The 19764-nt window shown below is 54.6% G+C and overlaps 1 protein-coding gene across 1 annotated transcript; it reads right to left on the reverse strand.

Moving 5' to 3' along the window:
- Window positions 1-204: 204 nt before the first annotated feature.
- EHD2 (EH domain containing 2) lies at window positions 205-18833 on the reverse strand. Its single transcript, XM_081515430.1, has 6 exons — window positions 18721-18833; window positions 16071-16528; window positions 15448-15545; window positions 10445-10857; window positions 4825-4989; window positions 205-2023 (listed from the first exon to the last, which is right to left on the reverse strand). Exons 2-6 carry the CDS (start codon window positions 16472-16474, stop codon window positions 1472-1474), a joined length of 1632 nt encoding a protein of 543 aa, XP_081371556.1. The 5' UTR covers window positions 16475-16528; window positions 18721-18833; the 3' UTR covers window positions 205-1471.
- Between the last annotated feature and the right edge of the window lie 931 nt (window positions 18834-19764).

The raw sequence follows: 19764 nt of genomic DNA on the forward strand, positions 1-19764 counted from the left end.
CCCCCAGCCCAGGCCTGAGTCATCAGGCTCCCGATGCATTGAGTCATGGCCTCCACCTCCGCCCCTGAGAGCTTGGGCCACCCCCCACCCCCTCCAACGCCTGCCCTGCACCGTGAGGTCCTGCCCAGGGCCCTCCTTCCCCGGGGAGTTTGGGCGGAGAGCGATCCCTGCCCTCATCCCATCCCAAGACAGCCAGACTCGCACTGGGAAAGAAGCCTTGGCTTTATTTGCACTGTGGGAACGCTGTTCCGTTCACAGTCCCCTCCGGGGCATGGGGTGAGGGGTGATGGGCGTGGAAATCCCAGCGAGCTCCCTGGAGGGGGCGTCATCCCCATCTATTTCGCTCTTCCCCCCATCTTTTCCGTGGGGTCCCCCACCAGGGTCAAGCACTAATGTGTGGTGAAGGCAGGGAAAGGTGTGTGTAGTGGGGGGTGAGAGTTCCTTTTAGGGGAGGGGAGGGAGGGCTGTAGCACCAAGAACCCCTCCCCCCCACGACGTCCCTGAAAAGGGGACTAAAATGACGTCCTGGGGCCTTCCTATCTGGCAGGGGCTCCACTTAAATATGGACGGTGGACGGAGAGGCCGCGCCCCCCGCCGTCTAAAATGCAGACCATCGGTTGTGGGGAGCCTGGGGTGCGGGAGGAGGGGGAAGTAGGCCAGGCTTTCAGTCCAAAGCAGGTGAGCCGTGGAAGACAGAAGGGCCTCAGAATGTGTGCGGGTCTGGGAGGAGCAGGCGTGGAGGGGGCTTTTTGTCCACCGAGGATCCTTAGTCAAGAAAGGGGTGTGGCCGGAACTGGGGGGAGGGGCTAAGAAGGGTCCCGCGGAGGAAGTAGGAGGTTGCATCTCCCTGCTCTGAGCCCCCGGTGGTCCCTAGGCCCGAGGACCCGATGGGGTGGAGGGGCCTTTCCCTGATGGGCAAGAGGACGTGGGGCGGTGGGGCCCCTGTGTTAGTCATTTCAACCAAGCGGCGGCTCACTTATGGGGATAGGCGAGGGGTCTTGCTCAGAACCAGGGATCAGACTGGCTGGGGCTGGGTGTGTGTCTGAGTGTGAGTGACCCTTGGGTGTGCTCTCTCCTGAGAATGTCAGCTCCATGAGAGCAGCAGATAAATGTGTCTGTTTTACTCCCCAGTGTCTAGAAGGAGCCCTGAACATAGAAGGTGCTCAATAAATACGTGAATGAATGAGGCACGGATGGGTGCTTCTGTGTGTTAGTGTTGGAATGATGTGCTAAGTGAGGGTAGAGGTGTGAAGGGTGGGCAGAGAAGCCTTGCCCCTCCCCTGGTCCCCACTGTCTGACGGTGGGGGGTGGGGGCAGAGGGACCCCCATCCTTACAGCTGGGAGAGTGGGCAGGCAGTGTGCTTGTGGGCCGGGGGTGGAGATGTGTGTGCAGCCATCCGGAGCTGGGGAGCCACAGCAAGAGGCAAGAGGGAGGGAGAACGGGCAGGCGAGGGTGGGGCGGGGGGCTGGCTCACTCGGCTGAGCCCTTGTGGCGCCGCTTGGAAGGTGGCACCAGGCGGCGGGGCAGGTTGGTGGGCAGCCCGTGGCCCTCGAGCTTGGCCTCGATGAGGTGGCTGGCCAGGGCGAACTCCTCGTCGTCCAGCATGCCGTCGCGGTCAACATCGCTCAGCTTCCAGATGCGGCCCAGCACGGAGTTGGGGAGCTTGGTACCCACCATCCAGGTCTTGGCCTTGGTGCCGCTCAGCTTGCCGTCGGCCGGCGCCAGGTTGTAGAAGATCTCATCATACTTGGACTTGTCCTTGGTCACCACCCACTCGGCGTCGTCATCCGAGCCCTCCTCGCCGTCCTCCAGGGCCTCGTCGGGCCCCCGCTCCACGAAGGGACCCATGTGGGTGCCCTCGAAAGCGCCCCCCTGCACACCCACATCCGTGCTCTCCAGCTCCTCCTGCCGGAGCAGGGGCATGAGCTTGGCGATGTCGTGGGTCAGCATCTCATCCAGGGCCTCCAGCAGCTTCGGCTTCAACGAGTGGAACTTGGTGAAGTCGTGAGCCATCAGCAGCTCCTGGTTGCGGGGGTGGGTGGGGGGGAACACATAGAAGTTAGGAAGGACCATCCCCAGGCCCTCCAGCCCCGTGCTGGCTCCAGGACACTTGGGCAGCTCTTGATGGAGACGGGCAGAAGTATCTGATTATGGGGGAACACCCCAATTCATCCGGGTACCCACCACTCAGAAGAGACTTGGCAGCAAGATCCCACCACCCCGTGACTCACTGGACGGGAGGGAGAACGGGGGCCTCTGACTCAGAGCAGCAGCCGTCCACCAGCCAGTGGAGGAGGATTTCAACATGGTGACATGAGCCCTGGCTTTACCAGAGCACAACCCTCAGCCCTGCCCACCCTCTATGGCACCCCAGCCACCCAGCCAGCACCCCCCACCATCATGCAAGTTAAGAAAATGCAATTCCTGCCACCCTGCTGGCTCTGTTATCCCACCACACAGAAAGGGCTAAGCAGCTTGCTTCCTATTTGGTGGTTAGGTTTGGGATGGACAAGTCATCAGGAGATCCTGGGACCGCCCCCACCATGCCACCACCCCCCGAATCCTGGCCCCAGGCAAGAAGTCATCTGGTGCAAGAGCTGAGCCGCTGCTGGGCGGAGTCTGTGGTCACCCTGCTTCTCACATGCACTGTTGCTAAGTCAGTGGCACCAGGAGAGTCGCTGCAAAGACTGATCCACATTCTGGCGCCACGTTAATTTCCAGAGCCAAGGCAGAGAGGCCTGCTGATTGTGACCATAAAGAGACGGGGGTGTGGGGGCTGGTGGGGCTCAGTGGTAAAGAATCTGTCTGCCAATGCCGGAGTCACGGGTTTGATCCCTGATCTGAGATGATCCCGCATGCCTTGGAGCACCTAAGCCCGAGTACCACACTATTGAGCCTGTGCTCTAGAGCCCGAGAGCTGCAACTGCTGAGCCCAAATGCAGCAAATACTGAAGCCCGTGAGCCCTAAAGCCTGTGCTCTGTAACAAGAGAAGCCACCGCAGTGAGAAGCCCACGCACCACAACCCGAGTACCCTCTGCTCGCCACAATTAGAGAAAAGCCTGAGCAGCAACGAAGACCCAGCCTAGCCAGAAAAAAAGTCATAACAACAAAAAAGTGACAGGGGTGTCATGGTTGTGAGTGAGGAGGACTCCAAGGCCAGACTGCCCAGGTTCCAGCCCAGCTGTCACTTGGGAGCTGTGCGTCCTCAGGAAAGTGACTTAACTTCTCTGGTTTCCCTGTCAGTTTTCAGATTTGTAAAACAGGTTGAGAACTAGCACTCCCCTCATTGGGAGGTGGCAAAGGCTAAATGAATTCATCTGGATCAAGTACTCAGTAAACATCAGTGTAATCTTCACGGCTGCTCTTTATCGAGTCCAGTGGCTCTCAGCCAGGGATGGTGGTATCCCCCAGGGGACAGTGGGCAGTATCTGGAGATGTTTTGGATTGTCATAATTCAGGAGTGCTACTGACATCTAGTGAGTAGAGGCCAGGGATGCTGCTAAGCACAGGGGGCTGCAATGCACAAGAGAGCCCCCTACAATGCAGAATTATCTAGTCCCAAATGTCAGTAGCTCAGAGGTTGAGAAATCTTGATCCAGCCCAACCTCGGTGCTAGATACTGTCCTAAGGAAGTCACTAACACCAGCCAATTCAGCATCCAGGGTAGATACAATCAGGTTGATGCCCATTTTCCAGTTGAAGAAACTGAGGCTCAAGAAAGGTGAGTGACTTGCACAGGTTCATGGAGCTAGTCAGTGGCCAAGAGGAATTTCACTGTACTGTAATTCCTCAGTCTTGGGGTAAGGTCACGGGCCTAAAGGTCACGGGCTTTGAGTATCACCCCAACACAGCCTCAAAGCAGTGCCTGGGCCAAGGGGCTAGTCCTCACCTCCATGCCTGAGCTTGGATCTCTGTCCCCATGTCCACTGGTTGCTCCTGCCCCGGCCCACCTCCAGTGGCTCTTCATTTACCCCAGGCTGCCGCACCCAGACCCAGTGCTTTCCGTGTCACTGGTTAATCCTAGGCCTGAACATGGGAGGAGCCTTCAGTGATTCCCCCAATATCCATCTTCCCTTCTCAGTATAGAATCCCCAAATGTTACCTGGGCACCTAGAGGGAAAACTACATTTCCCAGCTTCCCTTGCAGCACGGTGGCCATGTGACTACGTTCTGGCCAACCAGAGTCAGCACAAGTTGCGCTTGCAACTCCAGAATTAGCCTGTTCAATATAGTAGCCACATATGGTTATTTAAATTAGTTAAAACCTAAAATTTCAGGTTTAATGTGGCTAGTGCCTACTACATTGGACAGCACAGCATAGACTATTTCCATCATCATAGAAAGTAGTATTGGACAGCACTGTTCTAAAAAGTGTTCTTAGAGAGATTGTACCATTAACTCCCCCCTCCCCCACTTCTTGCTGGCTGGAATGCAGACTCAATGGCTGGAGTTTCCACAGCCATTTTGTACCATGAGGAGTTCTTGGGCCTGGAGGCCAGGCATGGAAGAGAATGGGCCAGGCATGGACAGAAGAGAACTGGGTCCCTGACTCTGTAAAGCACCAAATGAGCCCTGGACCATCTTCCAGGATATTTTATGAAGGAGAGAAATAAACATCTATCTTAATTAAGCCACTATTACTTTGGTTTTGTCTTCATTCCCTTATCCTAACTCACACAACCATACTCTCATGGAACCATTTGTGGGAGGTGCTTTCAGGAACCTGCCATCTTCTCCCTCTAGTTTTCAAGGCCCCATCCTGAGCCTACAGACGCTGACCTTCCCATCACCCCTTTCCCCTCCCTCCTGGGCGGCCTCCCACCTGCATCTTCTGGCAGTCCGGGAAGTCGCCAGGAGATATGTGATGCTCCAACTGAATCTTGGCGAAGATGACGGGCAGCTTGAGGATCAGCTGCTTCTTCTTGTTCTCCTTCCCAAACACGGAGGGCATCTCCTTCTTCAGGTAGCTGATGATGTAGGCGTGAACCTGTAGGGAGGAGAGTTCTCGCCTGAGCCTGCCTCTGTCACCTGGGGGGACTCCTTAAAAACATGGGTTGGCTGGAGTTTCCAATTCACCAGGTCCGGCATGGGGCCTGAGGGTGCGAATTTCTAACAGTTACAGGTGAGCTGCTGCTGCCGTGGGTACAGGGGCTCTCCCCTCTTCTCTAGGTCATCTCAGCCCCTCCCATGGCTTAAACATCCCTTCACGTCCACTGCCAAGTCTACATACCAGCCTTGGCCTCTCCCTGGAGCTCAACTCAGAGCCGACTGCCTTGTCAACATTCCTGGACAGCTCCATCTCGGGATGCCCGCGGTGGAATTCAGGCCCCACCCCCAGAGCCGTATCACCCTCAGCTGTGCCCATCTCTGGAGGCAAATTGCACCCGCCCTCCACCTCTGCCTGCCCAGTGGAGCCCAGAGATCTGGAAATTACTCCTGATTTGATCCTTCCTCCTCATTGGTCACATCCATTTCATCAGTCAGTCCTTTGAACTCCTAAACCTCTCTTCTACTTTTCCATTTCTCTCCACCTCACCATCTCTTGCCTGGTGGGGGACACACCTGTCACCCCACTGGACTCCTGGCTCACCCTCTGGCCCCTTCAATCCTTTCCCCATGAAGCAGCAGCTGGAGTTTTTTGTTTTTTTAGGAACAAGTGCCAGACCATGAGACACTGCTCCCAAGTCTCAATTTGTTTCTTATCCAAGTGCAAAATTCCTCCCACAGCCGCCAAGGCCTTATGGCAGCAATTCTCCAAGTGTGGTCCAGGGAGTCCCCAGGGGGTCCCCAAGACTCTTTCAGGGGTTTGCACACTCAAAACTACTTTCACAAGAATGCTGAGGTGCTATGTGTCTTTTTACCTTCATTTCCTCCTGAGTGAAGCATGGAATTTTTAAAGGCTAAAAGATACTGCAACTAACTGAATGTAGAAACAGATGTTCGAATCCAGATGTCGCCTTTGAAGCCAGACATTAAAGAGATTTGCAAACATGTAAAACAGGGCCACTGTCCTCTCTAAGTTGTTCTGGGGGGGGGATTTGGAAAACAGTTAATTTTCATAAAACATCTGTTGTGTGTTTGAGTGCTTAGTCGCTCAGTCATGTCTGACTCTGTGACCCCATGGGCTGTAGCCCACCAGGCTCCTCTGTCCACAGGATTCTCCAGGCAAGAATACTAGAGTGGGTTGCCATTTCCTTTTACAGGGGATCTTCCTGACCAAGAGATCAAACCCAGGTCTCCTGCATTGCAGGCAGACTCTTTACCATCTGAGCCACCAAGGAAGCCCAAAACATCTGTTACTTAGGTTAACAGGCAGTAGGTTTTTCTTGCTATTTTAAATGATTTGATAAGACTCTCAATATCTGTTAATATACATTGGCATGATCAATAATGTATTGATAACATTTATAATAAATTGTTATCTACTAATACGTATGTAAGTATTGTTTAGGAATTCGCCAGTGGTCCAGTGGTTAGGACTCCACACTTTCACTGCCAAGGACTCAGGTTCAATCCCTGGTCGGGGAAGTAAGATCCTACAAGCCTCATGGTGAGGCCAATATAAGTATTGTTGGTTAATTAATATTATGCGAGAAAGTGAAACGTTCTCTCAGTTTTAACTTTTTCTTTTTTGGGCTGCGCCACGAGGCTCGTGGGATCTTAGTTCCCTGACCAGGGACTGAACTCAGGCCATGGCAGTGAAAGCGCCAAGTCTTAAGCTCTGGACCACCAGGGAATTCCCTCAGTTTCCTAGTATGGTTAATACAGAAGGATCTAGTCTGTGTATATACAAACTCTTTGAGGTCTTCAATAATGTTTAAGAGTGTAACGAGGTCCCGAGATGGAAAGTTTGAGAAGCACTACTCTGCATGCCTTGCCCCCTGCCCCTATCTGCTCCAGCTTCCTCAACAGCCTTCCTTTTGTTTTTTTAAATCAGCCTGCAAAACTCTTTCCTACATCAAGGCCTTTGCACATGCTACCCTCTGCCTGGAATTCTGCCCTGGTCTCCCAACAACTGAGTCCTTCAGTTTCCTTCTTCTTTTTTTGGCCACACCAGGCTACATGTGGATCTTAGTTCTTAGTTCCCCTACCAGGGATCGAGCTTGTGCCCCCTGCACTGGAAGGCAGAGGCTTAACAGCCGGGCCACCGGGGAAATCCCACCCTTCAGCTTCCTTCTGATGTCACCTCCTCACAGAGACCATCCCGTGGGAAGCAGGTGCCCCACGCACCACCATCCAATTTCTTTCTATCTTTACTCTCATTGTTTCATTCACAGCACTTCTAGCAATTCATCATTATTTACTTATTCTGTCTCCTTCCATCAGAATGTGTGCTCCAGGAGGGCTGGGACCTTGTCTGTTTCCTCTTCCCCAGCGCTGGCACAGTGTGCAGAGAAAAGACTCAAGAAATATTTGTGAAGTAAACCAGTGCACTTGAGACCCTTTGAGCCACAATCTCGTATGTTATCAAAAAGTAAACGAGGAGAGAAAACCAGCATTCATGTCCTGTTTTTAAATGTGCTGTGCTTAGTCGCTCAGTTGTGTCTGACTCTTTGTGACCCCATGGACTGCAGCCCACCAGGCTCCTCTGTCCACGGGGATTCTCCAGGCAAGAATACTGGAGTGGGTTGCCATGCCCTCCTCCACGGGGATCTTCCCAACCCAGGGATGGAACCCAGGTCTCCCGCATTGCAGGCAGATTATTTGCCATCTGAGCCACCAGGAAAGCCCTATTTTTAAGTAGGAAGCTCAATAATTAAATGGATATGCTTAAGTAAAAATAGAATGTATCTGGAAAAAGAAGAAACTATTCTTGGGGTTGTCTGCAGGAAAGAGAACCTGAGGGCTGTTGGGGTCAGGGGTGGGAGGGGGCACCTTTGACAGTACATGAGTGCTTTCCCATGAGATGGTCTTAAATGTTCAATTAAAAACACTTGTTAAAAATTCCCTTTAGTGAGTCATTGGTTTAGAATGCTAAACATTCTGGTGGCACCTTGGCTGGCTTTGAATCCTCATATCCTTCCATCTCCACCATCCCGTCTCCTCCAGCCACCCTGGGCTCCATATTCAAGCATGTCCCGGTTTCAGGGCCTTTGCACTTGCTGTTCCCTCTGCCTGGGTACAGTTTCCCCCAGATCTCCCCTCTGTTCACCCCTTCCCCTCCTTTAGTTCTCTGCTCGGGAATCACCTCCTCCAGGAGACCCTCCTTGATGACCCCGGTCCCTTAAATAGCCCATCAGTCTCTCCTCTGCTTCATGTTTCTTCATAATCCTTATCAGTGTATTCAGTGTATAGAATTCAGTGTATTAGAGCTGAATTTATTTAATACTCACTCCCCCATTAAAAAGCAATTCTACAAGAAAAGAAACTATCTGCTTTTGTTTCCTACAGCATCCCCAGGGTTTAGAACAGTACAGGAGCACACTGTCAGGGCTCAGTCACTATTTGTGGAATGAAAGCTACTGAGCTGCCTCAGAGAGCTCTGTAGGAAGGCTCAGGGCATCCTGGCCTCTTTAGAATCAGAACCTCCCAAGACCCTGGCTTGAAGCGTCACACAGCACATGGAAATCGCCCCTTCTAACAGCAGCTGTCGTTTCAAACAAAGGGCAGAGCCAGAGGGCTCACCCACATCCTAGATCGTTGCAGATAGGGAAACTGAGGCATAGAGGAGTTGTTACCAAGAGTGAGGAGAGGACTTGTACTGTTGGGGGAAAGCATGTGGGGAGGTGAAAGGTGTGGACTGTTGTTCGATAGCTGGACCAGGTGTGGCAGAATCACACGTGAGGGATGAGCGGGTGACACAGGGCTGGGAAAGGGCACCGAGGCTTGCTCACAGTAGACCCCATATCTTGAGTGGCCCTGGGGAGCCACAGAGGAGCTGCAGGAGCAAGGGGTAGGCGTGGTCTGCAGGTCTCAGGGGGCCAATCAGGACAGGGGTGTGGCCAGGCAGGTGGGTGGGGCCTGTGAGAGCGGGCCAATAGGGAGAGGGGGCGGGGCCTAAGGGCAGCTCTTCTGGAATCCAGAAGACGGGAGGAGGGAGGGCGCTAATGGCTTTTCCAGAGAGGAAGCGGGGGAAGGTGCCAGGAAGAGATAAGGTGGGTGGGCGGGCTGAGCCGGGGCGCGGGTCCGGGGCTCCGGGGTTTGTCTGGGTTTCCGGAGACGCCTCCTGCGTGGTGGGGGCACCAGGTGTCCGGCCCCACCCCGCCTCTCGGTCCCACGGACCTTGGGGGTTCTAGCTCCTGCTGCCGTCTGCTTCCCCGAGGGCCTGCGGGACCGGGTCCGTGGGGGAAGTGGGTGACCCGGGGAGACCGAGGGAAGGAGAGGATGAAGAGAGAGGAGAGAAAGAGAAAAGAGAATGATGAGGGAAAAAAGAATAAGAGCAAAAAACAGAAAGAGGTAAGAATGAGGAGATCTAGAGAGACAGACAGACAGAAGGTCAGACAGACAGTCCAGGGCCTGGGCAGAGGAGAGAAAGGTGTTTTCTGGAGGCTTTAGGAGCTGACCACACTGGGCCTCTCCCTCCTAAGGAGGATTCCTAGGGTGGGGGCTGGGGGCTCTGACTCACCCCCTCTGCTGCTCCTTAAACCAACACCTCAGGCTCCTCCACCCCCCATAACCTTGCAGGCCTCCTTGCCTGCTCGGCTTCCTGCCCCACCTCCAGCCTGGCTGGCAGCCTCCCCTGTGAATATTCCATTCGGCTTCCAAAAAACGCTCTTAAATCAGTGCTCCCCTCTCCTTCCCAGAGGCTATGTCCTGATCCAGGCTTCTCCTTGTTCCTTGGTCCCCCAGCCTCCTCCCTAGTCTGGGAGCCCAGTCTTACTGCCCTTGAATCCACCCTCCAGAAGGCAGCGAGGGTCTGACCCTGTCCCTCCCCTCCCCTGAGTCCTTCCATGGCTTCCCAGTGCCCTTGGGACAAAGTTCAGGTTCCAGACCACAGTCCCGGGTGATCTGACTCTCACGGCCCCCCACCCCCACCCCCACCCCCAGATGCAGTTACTCCCACCATCTATACTGGTTCAACACTGGCATTTCCCCTCTTCCTTGAACTGGCCATGTTCTCATTGCCAGTCCATGCACTTGCTGGCCCCATTTTCTAGAATCCTTTCCCCTCCTCATCCTCATAATCCTCCAGTTTGCAGCTCAGATGCCCTCTCCTCCAAGAAGTTCTCCAGGATTTCCCCTGGGCTCCCGCGTTCTCAGCCCTGACCATGCTGGATGGTCACTCTGGGGATGAAACGGTCTTCTCCCCTGGCCTGCTGTGGTCAAAGCTCCCTTCCCAGTACCACCCGGCAGAGGGCCAGGCACAACAGGAGAACTTTCTCAGATTAGAGAACTAACTCATCAGAGAGCTGATGCCAGATCTGGGACCAGCAGCCAAGTAGAGGAAGATCAGAGGAAAGGCAAGAGCGGCCGCTGCCTCCCCATCCCCCATCACTGCTCACCCGCACCAGCCGGGCCCTCTTCACCAGGTCATTGAGCTTGCGCAGCGCCGCGTGGCGCGGCAGGCCCTGGATGTCACGGAAAAGGTCTTGTTCCTCCAGCTCGAAGAGGCGCCGGTTGTCGGGTACCAGCAGGGGCTGGGACCAGAAGGAGCCGATATAGACGCGCAGCACCTCAGGTGTGCCCACCACCTTGCCCAGCGCCCACATGAGCGCCCCGTAGACACGCATCAGCTGCTGCGTCTCCACCATGTCAGCCTTGTTAAGCACCACGCGGATCTTGTCCTCGTGGCCTCGCAGGGCGCCAATGGCCTCCGAGAACTCGTCCGAGATCTCCAGCTTGTGAGCATCGAAGAGCAGTATGATGAGGTCCACGCGCTCGGCAAACCAGCGCAGCACAGCCGGGAAGTCGTAGCCTGCGGGGAGGGGTGGTACAGGGGCGTGTGCCTGCGTTCTCGCTATAGTCGTGTCCGATTCTGCGACCCCATGGATTGTAGCCCAACAGGCTCCTCTGTCCATGGGATTCTCCATGCAAGAATACTGGAGTGGGTTGCCATGCTCGCCTCCAGGGAATCTTCCCCACCCAGGGATCGAACTGGCCTCTCTTGTGTCTCCTGCATTGCAGGCAGATTCTTTACCGCTGAGTCACAGGGGCTCCAGTCCCCCAAAGCAGAGGTCAGCCCCCAGCCTCCAGCCACTGGGACACATTCATTGCTTTGGGCTCAAACTGGACTGTATGGATGTTCAGGTTGTTAACCACTGAAAATTTTGTCTGTGGGAAATAGCTCTGCCCCGCCCCCCCAGCCTCCAGAATTTCCCCCATCACTCTGGCCCCAGTCCTTCTAGCCATCTGACTACAGAAGACAATCACCCCCTCCCCTTTCCATTCATTCTTTGGGCAAATATTAGCAGCTTGCATCGGTCCCCTTATTTAAAGACTGAAATGTTTCCTAATAGACTCCCTATGCTTCTATGGACCTCTGAGTCCCCCAAATGCCACCATCAACCCCAACTCCTCCCCAGGATGTGTCTGATCACCCTACCATCCAGCAACTGAAGATTTTACATGGGCCCTTGTTAAGAGTCTTGCCATAGCAAATGTTAAATATTCTAAATTTATTAAGAATAAATTACTGAGAGTCTCCTGTGTGCTGGGCCCTGTCCTGGACACTGGAGATCCCACAGGGAACCCACAAAGTCCTTGCCTTCGTAGGGCACCTATCCCACCAACAGCTGGCTCCCGGGCCCATTCATTCATTCCTTTCACCATTCATTTCTTCATTCACTCATTCATTCACGCTGTCCGCTTTTTCACTTATTCTCTCATTCATTCAGCAGTAAGCAATGCCTGGGAGAGCAGAGAGGAGCCGTTGAGACCCCCTGACTTGGCAGTCGGGAAGGCCTGGGGTTGAATCCCAACTCGGCTTCCATCAGCTAGGTGACCTTAAGCAAGCAAGTAACCTCTCTGAAGCTCTGTTTCCTCTTTGGTAAAATGAAAATCATCATAGAACCTACCTTCTAGGACTGTGTGAAGACGGAAAGAATACACATGAACTAAGCTATATGAAGAGCTTAAACAGCGCCTGTCTCTGAACAATACACTTAAAAGGAATGAGCTTTAGGCATGTAAGTTATACAATAAATCTTTTTAAAAACAAAACAGAAAAAACAAGGACTTCCCTGGTGGTCCAGTGGTTAAGAATCTACCTTGCAAAGCAGAGGACACAGGTTCAATCCATGGTGGAGGAAGTAAGATCCCACATGCTGTGGAGCAACTAAGCCCACGCACCGCAGCTACTGAGCCTGCACACTCTGGAGCCCACGTGCTACAACTAAGACCCGATGCAACCAAATGAATAAATAAACATTAAAAACAAACAAAAAACCCCCACGGAGCTAGGTGCATGGTGAGCAATCCACAAATGTTCCTCATGATGCCTGCGAGACACCATGGCGGAGTCATCCAGGGGCCGCCCTCAGAGCCCACGGGGTGGCTCAGACAGCCCCAGTTCTGTCCTTACTGGGCTCACCATCCAGAGTGGTCAGGCTGGGATGGGAAAACCCAGGGAGCCGCAGGAGCCCAGAGGAGGGTGCCTGACCGCCCAGGCTGGGTGGTCAGGGAGGGCTTCCTGGAGGAGGAAACACTGAGTGGTGATCTGAGGGGTGAGGAGTTAACTGGCGGGACAGAGAGCCGTCGCTGGCTGATTTACCAGAAGTCACCTCATGCCCTCCCCGATTCAACTCATTGAATCTTCAGAACGACTCCAGGAGACAAGCACTCTTATGACCCCCATTTTCCAAAAGGGGAGACTGAGGAGCAGAGTGGTTAAGGGATCCACTGGTTAATTTACTCCAGACACACAGCACAGAACTGCAGCCCGGGGGCCTCCATGCTCTGCTGGGGAGCCAGTACCGGCCCATCCTGCCCAAGCGGAAGCAGGTTCCTATGGCCACAGGGACTGGACGGGATGGGATGGGGTGGGGGACACTGTTTTGGGGGAAGGAAGGGCCAGGTCAACAGAGGGACCAAAGCTAGGGCCCCTCCTCCGTCCCTAATGTCTACACACACACACACACACACACACACACACGTCCAGATTTGGAAAGTGTGTCTCATGCAGGGAGGGAGAGAGGGAGGGAGGCTGAGTCAGCATGGGAATGGGAGACGTGGCAGGGAGACACCCCAGGTGCACAAGGACAGCCTCACATTCGAAAAGCGGTCATCACAGGACCTTCCATAGCACTGCCTGTGGGCCACAAACTGCTCTAAGTGCCTCACACATTTTTACTCTTTTTTTGGCCTTGCCATGTGGCATGCAGGCTACAGGATCTTAGCCCCCCAGTGGGGTTGAACCTGCACCCCTGCAATGGAAGCAGGGAGTCCTAACCACTGGACCACTGGAGAAATCAACGCAGTATGGCCTGAGACTATCATGTTCCCATTTTACAGGTGAGAAAACTAAGGCACGGAGAGGTTAAGTGGCTCGGCCAACGTCTCCAGTTTAGGAGCAGAGGCCAGATCTGAACCCCGCCAGAAGGCTCCACTCTGCTACAATCCCACACGTGTACATTCAGACATTCTACAGAGGCCACATGCTTCATCAACGCACACACAAGTGCACATACACAGTTGTGCACCCTAGAGCAAGCATACACCTGGACACCATCCGAGTCACACACCAGAAGATGCAGACCCTCACACACACCCTCGCTAGCAATCTGGAACCTACATGGATATCCAAGGTCACACAACTGTGAAGATGTTGTGAGACCCACACAACGTAACAGATAGACAGCAGCAGGCACACAACGACCCTGTGCACACCTGCACAGCCACCAAACGAGAGATGCAATCATGTATAGTTACACAAAAGATACATTCATGCACACACACACACACACACACACACACCCTCACTTGTACACACAAGGGCACAATTGTATACAGAGATGCAGTTATACCCAATCTAACAAAATCATCTCAGTCCTACAGGGCCACATACAGGTACAACCATGAGCACAGCGCTGACACCTCAAAGTCACACCCACAGTTACACAGCTGCAGTCCACCAGGCTCCGCTGTCCATGGGATTCTCCAGGCAAGACTACTGGAGTGGGTTGCCGTTTCCTCCTCCAGGGGATCTTCCCGACCCAGGGATGGAACCTGCATCTCCTGCATTGGCAGGCGGGTTCTTTACCACTGAGCCGCCTGGGAATCCCACACACCTTCCCAGACACACACTAAATGATCCACACAGTCACATAAAAGTTTCCCTGTACAACACACCAAACACACGTTTCACAATACAACTACCTACAGAGACACGGTCAGTCACAGTCACACACAATCCCACAAGCCCCTCCTTGGGGCCCTTGGAACTGCCCAAAGTCACACCTAGCCACCCACACGGGCACAGATGCTCATACACACACACACACACACACACACACACACACACACACACACGCACCTTCAAGACAGACAGACACACTCTCCTTTTCCTCTACTCTCGCTGCCACAGAAAGAGACCCCCGTTCTCTCCCCGACTTCCTTCGAGCCTCCTTCTGGCACCCCCACCATGGCTTGGAGTGGCCCTCCTCCCACTCTCCCGAGGGACCCCTGCCCCCTCATCGGGCTGGCAGCTCACCTCCCCCACTCCCGCATGTCCTCTGCAGCTGTCTGCTGCCTCTCTCCCGGGGGGACAGGCGCCTGCTGGGCAGCGGCCAGGGACACGGGTAACCCTCCGCGCCCTCGCCGAGCGAGGCCCAGCCTCCCTGCCTCCTCGCCGTCACCTCCCGGTCCCCTCTGCCCCACACTGCAGCCTCCTTTGCCCCAGTTTCTGGCCTCCGAGGCCTGGCGGGGCCGGGGTGGAAGGGGATAGAAATGCTGGGGGGAGGTGGGGGGTGCGGTGTGGAGACTGAGCCAGGCAGGGCAGGGGTGGGGGCCGGGCTCACCCGGAGGCCCGCTGGAATTCACCCCCTCCCCCCGCCGCTCTCCCTGCACAGCTGTTTATAAATTCCTGGCCTCCCTTGGCCCCTGCCCAGACTCCCCGGCCCGGGCCCTCTTCAGCCCCATCCGTGGCCCAGAGGTGGAGCCAGGAGCTGACAGGGGCCCAGGGCCTCCCGGCCAGGCTCTGCCTTCTCGCTGGGTCTCCTGTCTCTCTGGATCATCTCTCTGGATCCCGGCCTCGCCCTCTGAATCTCTGTCCACCTCTGAGTCTCCCTCTCTCTCTCTCTCTCTCTCTCTCTCTCTCTCTCTCTCTCTCTCTCTTGGTCTCTCCCCCTCCATCCTTTGGACCCGCCCAGACATGCAGCAGCAGCGGGTTCACACGTGTTCACCCACACGCCTCCCCCACTCTTCAGCGCGCGCCAGCTCGGAGGAGTCACAGCCTTCCATCAGCTCCCTTCGGCTCCCCAGCCAGCTCGGGTTCAGCTCACACAGGCCCCGGTCCTAGCAGCGACCCTGGGCCCTCCTCCCTCAGACCCAGGAGGCCAGCCTCACTCACCACGGCTCACTCTCTGCTTGGCCCCCGACAGGATGCCCGGAGTGTCGATGATGCTGATGCTCTCCAGGACCTGATTGGGGAGCTGGGCACACATGAACCTGCGGCAGAGGGAAGGTCAGGGGTCAATGCAGGGACCGACAGGAGGAGGGGACACATGAGAAGCGAACCCAGGACTTGCACGGAGGAGAATCAGGTTTGGAGAGGAAAAGAATCTTGAAAGAGAAAAGGAAGATCAGGACAAAGAATAAGGACTCTTAAAAAAAAAATCAGAGCTGATGTTAATTGAGCACTTACTTTCTGCAGGGTGCTGTTCTAAGCACTTTGTATGTTTTCATTCATTTAGTCCCCACAACAGCCCTATGGAGGAAGGACTATGGTTATCCCCATTTTCCAGATGAGGATAAGAAATAGAGAGGTTAAGTTGCTTGCCCAAAGTCATCCAGCTAGACAGGAGTCGAACTCAGGCATCACTGGCTTAACTGCTCCCCAAGAGAAGGCAAGAAGAGGAAGGCTCTAGTAGAGGGAAGGGAATTAGAACGGAAAAGGAGAGAGACACAGGCAGGGATGAGACAAAGATGGGGTCCAGTGAGAGGAAGATACCCTCCAGGCTGTTGGCTGCACACCTGTTGAGGAAGGTGTTCCCAAAGGGGTTGAGTTTACGGAAGGGCTTGTCCGGGTCAACAACGAGGGCATTGCCAGGCACAGTGCCCTCGGTGTCACCATGCATAACAGCCACGAAGCAGTCGGTGGTGGGCTCGGGCCCCACCCGGGACCCGGGCACCTCCTGCTCCAGCAGGTACTGAATGAAGCTGGTCTTGCCCGTGCTGTACTGGCCGGCTACCAGCACCATGGGCTTGCCGTCGAAGTCAGCATCCTCCAGGGCCGGAGAGTGGAAGGTTCCGAAGCGGTAGTGCTCCTCCAAAGGCAGCAGCTTTTCGCGGTACAGCTCCTTGAGGGCCGAGGTCACCGTGCGGATGGCCTCTGGCGGCTGGCCCCGAGCCCCGCCCCGCTTCAGCCAGCTGAACATGTCTGCACACTGCCCACTGAGCTCGCTGACGGAGATGCACAGCGCGAGAGCTACCTGTGGGAGGAGAGGATGTTGATGGGGGACTGCCTGGAGGAGGAGGTGGAGAAGAAAGGGAGCCAGAAGGTAGAATCAATGGAGAAGGGTGCTGGGATGGGTAAGAGGTGGGGAAGAGCTTCTGAGAGCACTGAGGGTGGATGGCAGGAGTTGACGGCTGAAGGAGGAAGAAGGTGATTATTCCAGTTAGAGGAAGAGAAAGAGTAACAGTGGCATGCTGGAAGAAGCGAGATTGGTGGTGGAAGCCCAAGAGATAAACAAGGGAAAGGATGCAGAAGCTGATCCGAAGAAAAGGACTCCTTCGTCTTTTTCTTTCTCCGTCCCCACCCCTTCCATTATTTTGCAGTTTTCACTGAAATCACACCATGGGTCAAGAGGTATGGATCCAAAAATAGACCAGAGACCAGTCCCCACACACTCAGAGCCTCCAGTGTGCAGGGCACCAGGGCACCAAGCAGTCAGCGATGCCTGGGAAAAGCTGGGTGGTGGATGTGTAGGCACGAGAGGGGGACAGGGTGAACCAATCACAGGATTAGGAAAGCTCTGGCTGGGCTGATCTTTTTTTTTTTCATGTTTATTATTTATTTGGCTGTACCAGGTCTTAGTTGTGTCCTGTGGAATCTTTTCCATACGTACTCTCCAGGCCAGACTACTGGAGTGGGTAGCTGTTCCCTTCTCCAGGAGATCTTCCCACCCCAGGGATTGAACCCAGGCCTCCTACAGTGTAGGCAGATTCTTTACCAGCTGAGCCACAGGGGAAGCCCCCTGGGCTGACTTTTGAGCTGCTCCCTGAAGAGTGACAAGGGCATTTAGGCAGAGAGGATGGTGGGTTTCAGGACCTGGAACTATAAAATGGATGGACAGAGTGGCTGAACATGTGAGCACAAGGATGAGAAATGAGTCTCAATACTGCCTGGATCCCCCCAGATCATGATGTTCTCATTCACAAGAATAATAATGTTTGTGATCACTGCATGCCAGAAACTGCTCTAACTCATTTAATCTTCACAACAGCCTTGTAAGGTAAGCCTATTATCATCCCCACTATTCTGATGAGGAAATAGAAGTTCAGGAAGATAGTATAACTTCCCTGAGATCACTTTGCTAGTAAGTGCTCAAGCTGGGACTCCAGATAACCTGACCTCAGAGCCAACACTCCTATCATAGATCTGAGGAGTTAGGGAGAGAACGAATTACCAACCCAGCAGCAACCAGCACCCCCAGCACCTAGACTGGCCTCTACATCCCCTTACTAGCCTTTCATTCACTGTAGGATCTGTAATGATGTCTCCCCTCCCCCTTTCATTCTTGATTATCCTTCATTTGTGTCTTTGCTTGCTTTTTTTTTTCCCCCTTGATCAGTCTAAGTGGATGCTTATAATTTTACTGATCTTTGCACAGAACTGACTTTTGGTCAGATTGGAGTCTCTAAATACCATTTTCCACTAAAAGAGAAACAGAGGCTTCTGGGAGAAATGGCTAATTCCAGGGCTGAGGCAGGGAAAGAACAAGTCTCGGTCAGATAGTGGGGAAGCGCTCAAACTGGGATGGGGCGTGTGACAGGGACGGAGTCCCGGCTCTACAGGACTCCCGCTGGCCAAAGATGGGACAATTTGCGCACCCAAAATAACTGCACATCGAATATGTTAAAATCCATAAAGTCGTAACCGTGCTTTAAAAAACAAGTGTGCGTGTGTGGGAGGGGGAAAATTCAGGGAGGGTGTGCCAGAAAGGTGAAGGAGAGGCTGGAGCCAAGACCTGGGTTGTTGGCAGAGGGAGGGGGCCCTGGGCGGTGTCCTACACAGGGAGGGACCTGGCGGGCATCTTAGGGAGGACGCTTTGGGGTGGTGGGACAGGCAGTGGGGTTGGTGAGGTAGGAGAGGAGCTTTTGGGGTGGGAGGAGGAACAGAATAGAGAATCCGGTGGAGGGAGACCCCAAGGACGACACGCGAAGGGAGGAAGAGAGTGGGGAACACTGTTACAGATTGAAAGGGCTGGTGGGGGGTCGGGGACAGTGAGGGAGATAGAGAGGTTTCCGGAGGGGCTGGGGAGAACTGAGAGACCCCTACGCACTGCCTGGGGTGGGGACTGAGGGTCTTTGGCGTGCACGAGAATGATCCAGAGCCAGGGCAGGCTCGAGGGCTCCGCGGGCGGAGGCTGGGAGGCGACAGCCTCGGTTGGGGGTCACTCACCGATGGGGGCGCGCAGACTGCAGGACCGGGCAGGGAGAGCTGGGCGGGGGTCCCGCGGGGATCGGAGGCGCCCGCGGAGCGGCCTGTGCTCGCGGTGCCGTCCGGAGCTGTCTGAGCCGGGTGGGGCCCAGAACGGGGAGGAGGGACGGGAGGGGCAGAGAAAGGGGGGGGCGGGACGAGGCGCCCCCCCATCCCCAAACCGGGCGCCCGGCCTCTGGCGCCCCCTGGTGGGGACAGGCAGGGTGCCTTTGCGAAATGGGTGCGCGCGCGGGTTTCCCGTCCTGCATTCAAACTCCACCCGTCTCCCTTCCTGACATGGGAACAGCAATAATAAAACAGTAACACCACCAACAATAATAATTTTAATTAAGAGTAATCATAATAATTTTTTTCAACGGAAACGAGTGCATGAAAACTCCTCTGTTCACAGCCCTCCATGGTTCGTCTTTCACTCAAAGCAGAAGCCGAAGCCCTCACTGTGGCCCACAAGACCCTGAACGATCTGCAGGCTGCCTGTGTCCTCTCCTCCCTCTCTCTCCCCCTCGATCACTCAGCTCCAGCCACACTGGCCTCTCCACTGTTCCTCAGACAACCCTCTAACTTCAGGGCCCTTTGCACTTGCTGTTCCTCCACCTGGGAAGTCCCACCAGGCCACCCCCATCCTCACTCCCTCCCTCCCTTCCTTCCCATCTCCAACCAAATGTCACCTCCTCCGAGAAGCCCTCCCCGATCTCCCTGCTTAATGCAGTACCCACCATCCATCCATTCTCCCTGCTTTATTATTCTCCGCAGCCTTTATCACCACACTTTACATTTCTCTGCTTCAGGGAGGGCCTCCCTCACAAGAACATGAGTCCTGTGAGAGCAAGGATTTCAGACCATCATCAAGAAGAATCTTTGATGTTCTCACACTGTGTTTAGAATTTCCAGTGATTGCTTACTTATCACTGATTAGACCCACTGAGAGCTAGCTTTCTCATCCTGTGCTGGTACTGCTGCTGCTGCTGCTGCTGCTAAGTCGCTTCAGTCGTGTCCTACTCTGTG

This window comes from Giraffa tippelskirchi, chromosome 7 (genome assembly GCF_054371585.1).
Source record: "Giraffa tippelskirchi isolate mGirTip1 chromosome 7, T2T-mGirTip1v1.2.pri, whole genome shotgun sequence".
Lineage (NCBI taxonomy): Eukaryota > Metazoa > Chordata > Mammalia > Artiodactyla > Giraffidae > Giraffa > Giraffa tippelskirchi.